General features: G+C 41.6%; 1 protein-coding gene across 4 annotated transcripts in view; it reads right to left on the bottom strand.

Annotated features, from left to right (window-relative positions):
- als2b (alsin Rho guanine nucleotide exchange factor ALS2 b) overlaps positions 1-14,166 on the bottom strand; it is a 125,950-nt gene that overhangs the window by 39,032 nt on the left and 72,752 nt on the right. For all 4 annotated transcript variants that reach the window (XM_060827540.1, XM_060827542.1, XM_060827541.1 and 1 more), the window contains 5 exons: positions 6,949-7,077; positions 4,950-5,020; positions 3,047-3,113; positions 1,455-1,654; positions 456-521 (listed from right to left, as the gene is read on the bottom strand). In XM_060827540.1, the coding sequence (XP_060683523.1) occupies positions 456-521; positions 1,455-1,654; positions 3,047-3,113; positions 4,950-5,020; positions 6,949-7,077 (533 nt within the window). The remainder of the gene's footprint in view (positions 1-455; positions 522-1,454; positions 1,655-3,046; positions 3,114-4,949; positions 5,021-6,948; positions 7,078-14,166) is intronic.

The following is a 14,166-nucleotide window of genomic DNA, read 5'->3' as shown; positions in this document are numbered from 1 at the left end:
TATCAAGGAAGGCCCCTTGTTGCTCTTAAAATTTCACCACGAGACCTGCAGCATCTTCCTGTTACTACAGTAGAAGGTTTTATCCAAAGATGATACCCCTTTAGTGGCGTGTTCCCTCTGAACTGGACTGAAATCGCAAACCTGGGTTACAGACTTGAGTCACTGGAACATGTTACCACTGGTCAGAACTGATACCCGTATGGCCGCTGGTCATGGACAAGTGAAGAACCAGGGTATTGACAGGATATTTAAGTGCAGACAAGTCTGCTCTGATCCATTATCCACAGGGGTATGCTTTTCCCACAGGAGGCGCTAGATAGTCGGCAAAAGCAGCGCCAGCCAATTTTCACCTCCTTCCACCTCTCAGCCATATTTATCATCCCAGGAAAAGTCAACCAACCCAGTGGAGCTCAGATCAGAGATTTCTATTATTTCGACTCAACTTCGATACTTACCCATCCTCTAAACCATTTCTGAAGTCACCAGTGTACATTCTCCCATCAGGCCACTGCAGCACACCCCTAGGAAACACAGGTCAGAAGATACTGAGATTCAAGTTGAAAGTATGAGACCCACCATCTTCACAACAGATGTTACAATTCCTACCCTCATCCAAACAACTGCTATGTCCACCTTACCATACCCAATGTGTCCACACCTTTTCACATTTCTATGCAGGTCTGTGTGTACTCACCCACACTCTACCCAGTGTTCATCGGCCTCATTTTGCCCACACCCATTAATCTCTCCTGCCAAATCATACAGTGATTGTCACTCTACACCCCTTCTACATACCCCCACCCCTCCCATACCCCCCTACCACCAGCTGCACCCCCCCAAAAAAATAAAAACCCTCTCTTGCCTCTACTCCCCAGGGGCACATCGTACTTGCCCGTTTCCCCATTGGCCTTCGTTTGATTTCGAGCAATCAGTCCGCCTGTCAGTTCCTAGCGCCCAACCATTGATTAACCTCCTTTCGAGAGGGTGCTAAATCTTTGAGGAGCATGCCCATTGACATTCTCACCTTCCAGCTCCTTGTCAATTGATAAGAGTAACTCTGAAGCATTGACAGGCTATTCCAGGTTTAGGAAGCATCACAAGTGATTTCCTCCTACGGGGTTTCTGGCAGGGTATGCTGCAGCATCAGCATTACTCTTGGATGTATGGAGCTTAGAGGGGTACATTGTTGGCATGATAGAGATTTCAAAAAAGTTGAAGGAGTCACCATGGAAACAAGAGTGACCATACTCAAAACCTGCCTTTTATTTCTGCTGATTAAACACTGATGCCTTCATGACTGTGTACACATGTCCAACTTCAGCCAACTGGTCGTGCATGTAATGCCGATCCCTGCCAACTGGTCATGTGTGCGCGCGTGTGCGTGGGTATGCATGCGAAATCCTCATCCTCTCCGTGTGCTCAACCTTCACTGTTTGTACAAAACAAACACTTACTTGCCGTGTGGTTTTCCAGCCAACCAGCGACCCTCGTAAGTTGCCTCCTTTAGCCGTGGGTCCTTGTAGAAAGTGTAACTGGCCGTACGCGAGACAGGGGGTTCTGATCGTGTGGCATTCCCTGGTCCAGGGGGCAGGTAGTCCTCAGCACCACTCAGTGCCTGGTCCACAGCCTGGTTAATTGCTCTTAACCATTTGGTCTGAAATGGGGTCACAGTGAGACAGTCAGCACTTCATAATCCACGAGGATTAGAGGAGACCTTGTCTAGCAGGTCTGCAGGACATCACTGCTGGACCCTAGCAATCATTTGGACAGATCTATAATATAGAGGAAGGGACTCAAAAGGCATTGTACAGATTAACTGTGGGACAGCAATAAGACACATTGAAATGATTCTTTCTTCAGACAATCACAATTCACTGAGTTTTAAACATCAACAAATGATGCCCATGTACTTTACAACTCCTACCCAAGAGGATATGAGATATACCAATCACCTATTGCTCTCTGCCACAAATGGATGCAGCTGACTCCTACTTGAAATGCAGAAGTTGAGAGGCAGAGCTGCTCCTGTGACGGGAACAGTGGCCTTGACAGAAGGACAGCTATGACACTAGATTTGACTGCCATTCTTTAACGAACATGCTGGCATTAAATCCAGCTCAGAATGAAGGGCTCAAAACTTAATTTGTGTTTTAAATTGAAATTACACCATTACAGAATTCAAGAGGATTTGAGTCTCAGAGTAAGGATGTCTTGCTGTAGTTATACAGGGCCTTGATGAGGCCACACCCTGAGTATTGTGTGCACTTTTGGTCTCCCTAGTCAGAGAAACAACATTCTTGCTACTGAGGGAATCCAGCAAAGGTTCACCACGCTGATTCTGGGGATGGCAGGACTGATATGAGGCAGGACTGGGTGGACGGTGCTTGTATTTATTGGAATTTAGAAGAATGAGGGAAGGGGATCTCAAAAACAAAATCCTGATGGGACTGGACAGGCTGGATGCAAGAATAATGTTCCCAATGTTGAGGAAGTCCAGAAACTAGAAGTCACACAGTCTAAGAATAGGGGGTAAGCCATTCAGGACTGAGATGAGGAGGAATTTCTTCACTCAGTTGTGAACCTGTGGAATTCTGTCCCACAGGAAGCTGTTGGGCCAGTTTGTTGGATATATTCGAGAGGGAGCTGGACATGGCCCTTGCAGCTAAGGGACCAAGAGGTATTGGAGAGAAAGTGGTAATGGGAAACATAAAATTGCATGATGGACCATGATCATACTGAATGGTGGCGTAGGCTCGAAGGATTGAGTGGCCTACTCCTGCACTTATATTTCCAGCAAGTTTACCCTTCCCTCCCAGCTGGTCTCCACATTTGGAGCAAAAACCTGGTTTGTCCACTGTTGTTCTGTGACTCCAAATGCATATCAAGGTTGACTATCAGTGTTGTCTCAGAGCCAACAGACTGCTCACTCTCAGAATCATGGGCAGAAAAAACTGAATCAGCTAACCGCTGCCCAAAGCCACCACGGCCCTGACGAAAACGTCTGCCTCCCTTGAACAACAATGAGCTCCAATGCATTTGACCCTACCTTCTCCTGAGGTGACACCGCAGTGAGGACGAACTGTTCTTCAGCTGTGGTTATTTTCAGGGAATTCCTGCAGGAGACAGAGTAGATATGTGAGAGGGGGAGGGGCAGGGGGCACACAGGTGTGTGACAACCGCAGAGAGACAAGAGTAAGGTCAGAAATGGAATACAATCACACCAATGGAGGCAGAGACAGACAGACAGACAGAGGAACTGAAAAAGGCACAGGCAGATAGCTCCTAAACAAAATGTTATTAAACAAAGAGACCTTGGATCACAGGGTCATAGTTCCTTGAAAGTAGAGTCGCAGGTAGATAGGATAATGAAGGTGGTGTTTGGTATGCTTTCCTTTATTGGTCAGAGTACTGAGTATAGGAGTTGGGAGGTCATGTTGCAGCTGTACAGGACATTGGTTATTGGACACTGTTGGAATATTGCATGCAGTTCTGGTTACCTTCCAATCGGAAAGATGCTGCAAAACTTGAAAGGGTTCAGAAAAGATTTACAAGGACGTTGCTAGGATTGGGAGATTTGAGCTATAGGGGGAGGCTGAACAGGCTGGGGCTGTTTTCCTTGCAGTGTCGGAGGCTGAGGGGTGACCTTACAAATGTTTGTAAAATTACGAAGAGTATAGATAGGATAAATCGACAAAGTCTTTTCCCTTGGGTGGGGGAGTCTACAACTAGAGGGCATAGATTTAGGGTGAGAGGGGAAAGATATAAAAGGGACCTAAGGGGCAACTTTTCCCATGCAAAGGGTGGTGCGTGTATGGAATGAGCTGCCAGAGGAAGTGAAGGAGGCTGGTACAATTGCAACATTTAAAAACCATCTGGATGGGTATATCAATAGGAAGGTTCTAGAAGAATCTCGGCCAAGTGCTGGCAAATGGAACTAGATTGGGTTGGGATATCCGGTCAGCATGGATGAGTTAGACTGAAGGAGCTGTTTCTGTGCTATACATCTCTGACTCAGATAGACCAGGCATGGAAAACAGAGAGAAATAAAAAGATTAGAGGCACCAGTGACAGAAAAAGTATCTCACAGGCTACCACCAGCAGCCATTCCAAAAGTGATCACCTGCACCTAGTCACTCTCTAGCGCATCCCAGTGCTGTACCACTGATGAGCAGGATGTAAAGTAGTTACTGAAGTGATAGTGCACAACTGTGGGGCTGAGGGAATTCCCTTCGCACAGTTTTTACCCCACATTTGCCACTTCTCCATTTCCTGGTCTTGATGGAGACCAAGGGACTGGATCAGCCTCCTCTCTCTCTCTCTCTCTCACTAGCATTAGAGGGGTTACAGTGTGACCAGAAGTCTTGTAATACAGTGGATAGGTCTCAACCTCTGAGCCAGCAGCTTTGGGCTTGATCATCATCAAGGACTTCACAGCCAAGGAGGATTTGCTTGTAGTGTGTCCAAACAAGTTGATGAGCAACCTGGGAATCCCTCACGTCAAAGGCAGGCAGTGAAAGAGAGATTCCTGGTCAGTTATGTGACATGTAAAAGGTTCAAGTCTCTACTATCACTATTCATGGATCCAGACTGCAGCATGTTTGTTGCCACAGGAGCCCAAACACCCAAGTGAAATGCAGCACTGTGTCCAGTTGGCCACCAATGGAACTAGCCTCAGGTTTTCAAAAAAAAAAAGGGTTAGAATTCAATTTCTGTTTTTTTTCTTTCCACAAGTGAGTTTCAAATATTTCAGTCCTTCCAACCCTATCAATTTTGGAGCAAGTGAAAGATGTGCCAACAGTAAAAGGCTACCCTTCCTTCAGTCCTTATGCTGCAAAGTAGGAGAGGAGTGCTTCAAGAGATCAGTAAGAGAAACAGCACTTCTCCCACAAGATGGTCAGCATTATAACTAACCTTCCACTCGTGGTGAACAAATCACTTCTGATACTCACGGGTTGCTGCCTTCTTCAACGTGAGGCTCTACCCAAAGTGTCACGAGAGGAAATATGTGGTGCGTCGAAAACTGGGGAAAGAGAAAGGGAGAAATGGAAATTTGGACAAGAAATTAATGATTTCATACAGGAATCTTCAACTTCGAACACACTGATAAGTTAGTAGCAGAAAACAGCTAGTAGTGTGGAGGGAATAATAGACGAGCATGTCCAGGTACAATGCAACAGAGCAATAGTTTCGCTCGAAAGACTTTGTGGAAGGGTTGCTTAGTTTAATGTACTCAGCTGGTCTTACTGCCAATCCATCACTTACGTTAAATATTGGAATGCAACATTGCCTGTTAAAATAAAAATAATCTAATTCACCCAATTGGCAGTAAGATCACTGGAACAAACAGCTTTGCAGGTGACATTTTTAGTGGAGGATCTTTCTGTAAAATCTATGTCGATATATTTTAAATTTGAGAGTGCTCACAGATTCCAAACTGTGAGACATTGAGTTGAAGAGCTGTAAATTCATTAATAAATGAGCCAGAGATTGAAACTTGCATTCTCAGTTTGTGCAGAGACACTGTTACAGATTCAAGAAAGTGCTTTTATTTTTAGGATTCATTCACAGGAAGCTGACGTCACTGGCAAGGCCAGTACTTACAGCTCAACCTGAAATGGTTGGATGCAATATTGGTTTATTGAAAAATCATTATGATCGCAGGTGCACAATTGTGACAAAGATACAAAGAAACCAAGCAAATACAAGCATGTCATGAATTATTCATTTATACTCCAACAAAGTAAAACATGAACAATCAAATTGCATAGTTATGAATGTTTCATTTACAAATCATCACAATATCTCAAAAAAAAAATGCAGATGAATTTAGAGAATAAAAATGAAAAGGTTGATTGGTCTCTGCACCTGTTTGCCTATTGAGACCAAAGCTAAGATTATTATAATCTTTCACAGGATGTGGGTGTCTCCGGGAAGGCTGGTGTTTGTTGCCCATCCCCAATTGCCCTTGACATGTTGGTGCTCGTGATCCTTACAGGGGTGGCCCAAGAGAATATCCATCCAAAGCTCACCCAAACATGGGGAGTACTGCAGGCCAGTACAAATACACATTCCACACTTCGATTAATGACAGAGTGAAACTGGGGAGATAGGAATTAATTATTTAGTTCTGAAATAGCAAGAAGCCACAAACAGAAAAAGTACATAATATTCCTTGGAGTAAAAAGGAACCAAAGAAAACCAAAAGAACAGCATTTGATGGTGATCAAGCTAGAAATCGGGATCCCTTTAAAGCAGCATTTCCTGCGTATCATGTGATCTTCTGCAACTCCTGTTGTAGTGGATACTTGCCTTCCCCTAAGCATAAACAATTTCTAACAGACAAAAGTAGGTGACACTAAATATCACTGAGGCCATTATGTTTCATAAATTGACAAAGAATTATCAGGCATTACGGGTACCCTATCAACGCAGTGTTCAGGAAAATAAAAGTTTTGTTTTCACAGAAAAGAAGAAAATAACCTTCTAATGAAGATAGGTAAGAGGACAGTGGTAACTCTGAAGTCATGAGTAGCTTTCTGGAACTCGGTTAAAAGGATTCAGCAAGTGATTAGTACACTGTGGATTGCAAGCCCCAATAATCAGACAATACAATCAATGCAGGGTGTGACAGGGCAGTCCTGTTTAGAGACACAGTGCTCGCCATTCAACTGCCTCCCTCAGATTGAAGGTGAGTGAGGAGAAGAGGAAGATGACCCAAGCAGTCTTTGAACTGAAGAAAAGGATGCTGCTTCCGCTTCAATCCATTATGGCTCATATACATTTCTGCCTGATCATATTTAAATTTTTGCTTCTTAAACTTAATAAACTATCTGAAAACTCCTTATGTATGGTCAACTCTCTTTTTGGTAACTATTGTCACAAATCCCTAAAACCTAACGGGGTGAGTGACCAATCTGCCCTCTTCCGTATCCCAACATTTGGACTCACCTGAGCATGGACTAGTGCATCATTGAAGAGGATAAACCAATTAATGGAGAATCTGCCAGCATGTTGCAGTGTGAGTGCCCTGTTGCTGCTCTCACATATGAGGCGTCGCTCTGGCTTCCTCAGTGAATCCTTGGTGGAAAGAGAACAAACTGATGTAACTGCAATCAGGGTTAACACCAGCAGCAAACCTAGCCCTGACCCAGAGATGGACTGACGCCATCACAGATCAACTGTCTCCTAATGACTTCCCAATGAAACGGAACTATCAGTGGTCATAAGTCTACCTTCAAGCCATCCCAACATCATTTAGTGTTATCATCCATCTTGCTCCCAAACACCAGAATCAAATGAAAGTCAGTGTCTCCATAAGCACACTGTCTTGGTTAGAGTTGGTAATTCAGAATGTGAATCAAGTTAAAAAAGACATGTTGCTAAAGCTTTTCATTGTCATCAGGACAAATGCAGGGCAGCTAAAGTTAAATCAGTCACAACCATTGACAGTACAAGTGAAAAAGGCTACTGATTGGTTGGCAGGCAGACTTTGCCTGGCAGAGGGATTGCCATACAGAAAACAGCGGGGAACCACAGACTCTTCCAGCCTCTGGTTAATTCAAATGGGGCAAAAGGCTTGAACATACTCCTGTTTTTAAGGAACAGGTGCTTGCATATGAATGTGTCACTTTGCGCAAGCATGAGAGCGCCAGATTACAAGCTCAACAATTGATTGTAAATTTAGAGTAGCAGCACACGTGAAAATAGACTATTAATATTCAAAATGGGAGGAGTAGACCCTGTGGCTTGTCAAACCTTGTCCTCCATCTCATAAGATCATGTGCTCTGATTATAGCTTCAACTCTACTGTCTCTACCTGAATCCCACTGACTCCCTTGTTAGTCAAGAACCTAACTCTGCTTCCATTTGGAAAGGGAATTCTACAGACTCCGGACCCTCAAAACTATTTCTCATCTACATTCCAGGAGGAAACAAAAATCCTCATCTTTTTCTTAAATGGGAAGCCCCTAATTTGTAAACTGTCCCCAGGACTAGCTTCTCCCATAAGGAGATGCATCAAGTCACCAAAATCTTATATTTTTCAGTAAGATCACCTCTCATTCTTTAAACACCAATGGGTAAAGGCCCAACTTTTTCTCATAACTCTTTCAACCTATGAATCAGCTGAGACCACCTTCTCTGAACTGCTTCTAATACAATTATTTCTTAAATACAGAGCCCAAAATTGTACATAGTTCTCACAACGCGGTCAGACCAATACCCAATGCAACTAGCACAACTTCTCTCCTTCTACTTTACATTCCCTTTACAACAAACACTCCATATTCCATTTCCCTTCTTAATCACCTACTGTACCTGCAGATTAAACTTCTGTAATCCACAAACCAGGACACCCTTTACTACAGGGGGAATGCAATCAATCATTCTCCATTTAAATTATATATGCTTCTTCTTCATTCTTACGGTCAAAGTGGACAAGTTCATATTCTATCATAATGTACTTTGCCAAACATTTGGCCACTTGCTTAATCTATCAGGATTTCTTTATTGATGCTCCATAGTTTACTTTCCCCATCTACCATCATGATTAGCAAAATCATAATGTTTAGTCTCTTCATTCAAGCCACTGATACAGTTTGTAAGTAGTTGAGGGCCCAGCCCCAATTCCCATAGCACTCCACTCTTCACATCTTAACTTGAAAATGACCAATTTATGCCTTTTTTTCCCTCCATCTATCTAATCAATTTTCCATCCTTGATCACGCTAGTCCCCAGACCATTGGCACCTTATCAAATGCCAACTGAAAATCCATTTACTCTACATTATAAAGACTATAACTTTTTAACGCCTCTTTATTTTTTATTATGCACTGAAATGGGAAAAGGATTGTTTTAAGAGTAAGGATTACTACGTTTTCTTTAAAAAAAAGTTATTGACAGTGTAAGCATTCTTTTCACAGCTGTTGGTTCAAACACTGGGGTGAGCTACCCCAGGGGTTGTAAATGAATGGAACTTCGACTAGAAGCAAGTAACTGATTGGTCTGTGGACAAGTGACCAATTCTGACGGCAAAAGCCCCCTGCCTGCCAATAACTATATGATTAGTTTTCAAATAGTTGAACAGCCCAGAGTGTGAATGTTTCAGGTAAAAGCCATTGTAACTCTGGAATGAAAGGAGCTTTTTTGCTCTGCATTAAAAGCATCTCAAGCCTGAACATAGCCAGTTTACTTCCCCTCATCAATTACTCAAAGCTGTGGCTTTTTATTTAAAAAGTTAGAGACCTTTATAAGTGTGAACCAGTCACCGGAACTTCTTGGAAAAAAATTGAAGTACGTGGAGAAAGAAGATCAAGTAGTAGTGTTCTAATCAGCTAAAGGATCAGGTCAGCAAACCCTGTGGATTGGGACCAGGAACTGCCTTCCTTCTGTCTCTCTGTCTACAATGTGCGTGAGCGAGAGAATGTAGAGGGGGAGTTTATAATTGGTTAACAGTTTGAACTAGCAGAGAGATAGATCAATGGTTGTTTATCTTTATTTAGAATCCAAACAATGCTTCATGTTAAGTACAGAAACCTAGCTTTCTGTGATCCTGGATGTAAAATACAAATAAATTCAAGCATCCTACTTTAAAACTCTGAATTCCGCAATAACTCCAGAAATAGCAGTGCTTGATTTTCAGTGCCACCTCACTGACACATAACAACATCTACAGATTCCCTCCACCTACATTATTCATTACTTCCTTAAAGAACTTTGATTAATCAAACATTACTTTTGTTTCACAAAACCACAATGATTCTGCCAGATGGCATTTAGAAAATCTCAAAGCATCATTAAAAGCACCTTAAGAGATTCTAGCATTTTCCTGATGACAGATGTTAGACTCATTGACCTGTAGTTTCTTGTGCTCCATCAGCCTCCTTTCCCAAAGGGAGGAGAAGTTACAGTCACTATGTTCCTATCCGAAAAGATACTACCTGGATCTGAATTCTAGGAACCTAACACCAATGGAGTTGTGGGGGTGGGGGAAAGAAAGTGTTCAGGATTGTTCAGTGACTGTCCCTCGGTGAATTTACAGTTCCATGCCTTTTCCATGGCAATTCCTCAGTCAACTTTCCAACAATTCAGCACCTCTTTTCTCTTGTATATTGTTGTGAACTTTTGAAAAAAGTGGGCATTCATCATTGTCCTACTTGCAGCAAGACAAAAAAAGGTTTTAGCAACATGTATCTCTTTTTAACAAAAACATCTTTAAAGTCATCCACGTGACAGGTGATGGGACCAATGAATTACACCTGTTTCATTTTACTAAACAGCTACCGATAAAGTTGACTCTCATCCTGGTGTGTATTTGAGAGGATCAACTCCTAAACCAGTGCATCTGGATCAACAGATCATGATAAATGATCAAGATTGATTAGTTATCACGCTACCCAGATAGTGGAAAGCAGCCCATAGCCTTTTTTCATCCAATAACTCACGTTCAACAATCAGAAACGCATAATTTATAAACTTAAACAGCAAACCCAGCATATACTACATGGTAAATTTCACAAATTCGTTCAGAAATGCAAACCCCAGTTCATCTTTTACTCAATGATTGTTTCAATAAAAACTTTACTCTTTGATTTCACAAAATTCCTTTTATTTGCATTTTCCAAACACAATGGCAGCAGTAGTATACAGTTTACCCTTCTCTCTCAAATCAGAATAAAACTGATTCTCTCCGGTCAAAAAAAACCTTCAACACAGAAGATTTCTGACATATATTAACCTATTTGTGGTTTACGAATTCACAACTAGAACAGAAAATTAACTATTTAGTTATTACTGCTGAGTAAACTATGGATACTCATAATAAATTACAACTCCTCCTGCACTGAAACTTTGCAAACTATGATCTAGCTGATTAACTTAAACTTTCATGCCTGTTCTAACACTAACTGCATGGACACTACCTCACTGGAGAATTCACTCTGCATGCATACTCACTCACACTTGTACAGACACAGTGTTTGCACATATCGACACAACATACACTCTCGCATGTGCGCAAAAATGCTTATACTATCTTTCCCAAGCCTGCAATACTGCAGTATAATCTAGAAGAAGAAATGCAGAAAGTGTCACAAATGCCACAGAAGGATTTCCTTTCCACAGTGCTCTCCTGTGGTTTAAAACTTGGCTGGCAATTTAGCTCTGCATCTGATTGAAATCATTACTGCAATTAGGAAATAAAAAGTATATAACTACATATCATTAAAATTAAACATTTTGGTGAGCTATGTCTTTTAGACTTCAAGAATTGGCAGCTGATAGAACTCAGCAGACTTAACCACAGTTGCCCTGGAGTCTAATGCTGTTTTTGCATCACTGCATTCTGGACAGAGGAACATTCTCGAGGGTGACATGGAATTATTGGGTATTAGATTTGGAGGAGGCAGAGTGGACTACCATAAAAGGGAGTTTGGCAGTAAAATAGTGGAGAGAGAAATGAGAACATAATTTAAAATAGAGGAGTTTGGGAAGACAAACTATGACGTGGGCAGACAGAATAGCTCTTGGTGTGCTAAAGGCATAAATACTATTGTCAGGTGTCTGATGGCAAAGAGGAGGGAGTGAGAAAGGGAAATAGTATTTCCTTTGAATAGGGATACAAGTCTGGAGAGATCGCAGAGAGAAGGGGCAAATCCATGAAATATTATGAAAAGGAGGTATGAAACTCTGATTCAATTTGTGAGTGCAGTTAATAAAACCTGCAGTATCCTAGGTTTAATAATAAATTACAGAACCAACAAGCTAACGTTGCATAAACACCAGCTTGGTTTCCAACAGGAGCATTGCAATCAGCTCTGAGCACAATTTAAAAATATGAAAGGACTGAAGACAGTACAGAATGGATTCATGAAATGGTCACAGATGTGAGGAACTTCAATTACATGGATAGTTTGGAGAATTTGGGACTTTTTTTTTTGAAGAGAAGGTTGAAAGGATATTTGACTGAGGTATTCAAAAATCACAAGTGGTCTGGACAAAATAGATAGGGAGAAACCATACTTGTGAAAGAATCAAGAATGAGAGGACACAGATTTAGACTAATTAGCAGACAGCAGCAATGGCAACAGAAAGAGAACCATTTTCAAAGAGTGAGTAGGTTGGATTTGAAATGCACTTCCTGAGTGTGAACTGGAAGTAGGTTCAACCAAGGCATTCAAGAGAGGAAATTGGACCTTTTGAAAAGTAACAATGTGCAGGGTTATGGGGAGAAGGCAGGGGAGTTGCAGACTAGCAGAGATTGAGAAACAATAAATGCTCTTCCAAGATGAAGAGCTAATCTTCAAAATGTCTAAGCAAAGAAAGATGTATAAAGGTACAGTAGTTCCGTTTATCCTGTGCTCTGACTTCTCTGCCAGAGACAACGGAAGCATTTTGTGGAGTATCTGTCCATGATACATCAAAAGGACAACTTCAAAAAAACTTCTGGAAATAACTAAGGGTCAGAAGAATTTATGTATTCTGCAAGTCAAGTATTAACTACTGGTCCTGCTGCATCCTTAGATTAATTACAAATTGATCTGTTTTATGACCACCTGCTTTCTGAGTGAGTGGTGCACAATTGCGGTCTTGAGGAGTGTAAGTGCTATGCCATTCATGGCTGCCTAACAAAATTAAGTTTCGACGTACAGGAGGCCACACATATTTGCAAGAAAAGTCCTTTAGAGTGAGCACAGATTCAATTCACTGTGTGAATGGCAGGGGTTAGCCCAACTTTTATTATTCAATAGTTTTCATAATACAGAGGAACCTTGATTATCCAAATTTCAGATAATCTGAAGATGATTTTAAGGTTCCTTAAGATTTTAAGATTACCTTAAGATTACCTTACCTTAAGATTTTAAGGTAAGAGTATTCGATCTACCTGTACTGAAGAACATGTGAAAACGCTGGCAAAAACAGAGAAACACAAGCAGCTCAAGCATCAGCGACTGGATTTTGTTTTTGTACGGGTTGTTACACAGCCCTTTACAAAAGTAAAGGTCTCACAGTATTCCTGTGATTTTACCGGGCTGTTCATTAAAAAAAAACACTGGCTGAGAGCGTAAACGCACGTGCAAGGCAGTGCTTCTGTCTTTCTATCGTGAGACTGGTTTCCCAGAATCTGACAAATGCTCTTGCAATCGTAGAAGCTGTTCGGGACCTTGCTTAATGCTGGGGTTTGATATACAGCATGTGTGAGATGGTAAGCCCTTCTCATTTTAACCTTGATGTGGAAGTGCCAGTGTTGGACTGGGGTGTACAAAGTTAAAAATCACAGCACCAGGTTATAGTCCAACTGGTAGTTACATCACACTGTAAATTGTTGCTATAAATTCTGTGTCTTACAATCTTATAATCCACAACCCTCTGGTGAAGGAGCAGCATTTCGAAAGCTAGTGCTTCCAAATAAACGTGTTGGACTATAGCCTGGTGTTGTGCAATTTTTAACATCATTTTAACGTGTAATTTTCAGACTGCAAGAATTAGATTGTTTAAACGGCAGACTCATTAAAATTATAGATTTAAACAAATTCTCTGGTGGAGCACAGCGTTAGATCAGTTTGGCTTCCCTTGTTCAAGCAAAATCGATTCTTCGAATAATCGATTATCCGAATGAAATAGTGCCCACCCATCTCGTTCAGATAATTGAGGTTCCTCTGTAATGGTCAAATACTGACACTATTAATCAATAGAAACATGCAGGGGTGTTTGTAATTCTCTCTTTCCTTCCCTGACTGAAAGCTTATAATCAGATACATATCAGCCACTGGTACATGAAGAATAGTCATTAAAAGAACCCTGAACAATTAAGGAAGCCATTCAACCACAGGGATCTTCTTTATTTCAGAGGCCTTTCAAGCATCCACTCTCTATTGCAGAAGTTGTGCAATTCAATACCAATGTCTATTCCACACTCCGCTCCTCAGAGTACGACGCTCATCCCTGGCGAGTGATTCTAGGTTGTCTACCTATTTCTGTACATCAGACTATTCCCCAGGCTTTCAGAGAGGTCAGGACCAGAGAATCAGATTTTTTCCACCTGTTACACAGTATCAGCACCCCACTATATACAACCTAAATTGCTAGCAATCAATGAAGTCTCATGCATAATTCCTGTTGAACACTCACTCTCAAGATCACCAATCATTATCTTGCTTCCTGTTTTAA

Source organism: Hemiscyllium ocellatum, chromosome 7, assembly GCF_020745735.1.
Source record: "Hemiscyllium ocellatum isolate sHemOce1 chromosome 7, sHemOce1.pat.X.cur, whole genome shotgun sequence".
Taxonomy (NCBI): domain Eukaryota; kingdom Metazoa; phylum Chordata; class Chondrichthyes; order Orectolobiformes; family Hemiscylliidae; genus Hemiscyllium; species Hemiscyllium ocellatum.
Note: the sequence above shows the minus strand (reverse complement) of the source record. Positions and strands in the feature narration are given on the sequence as shown.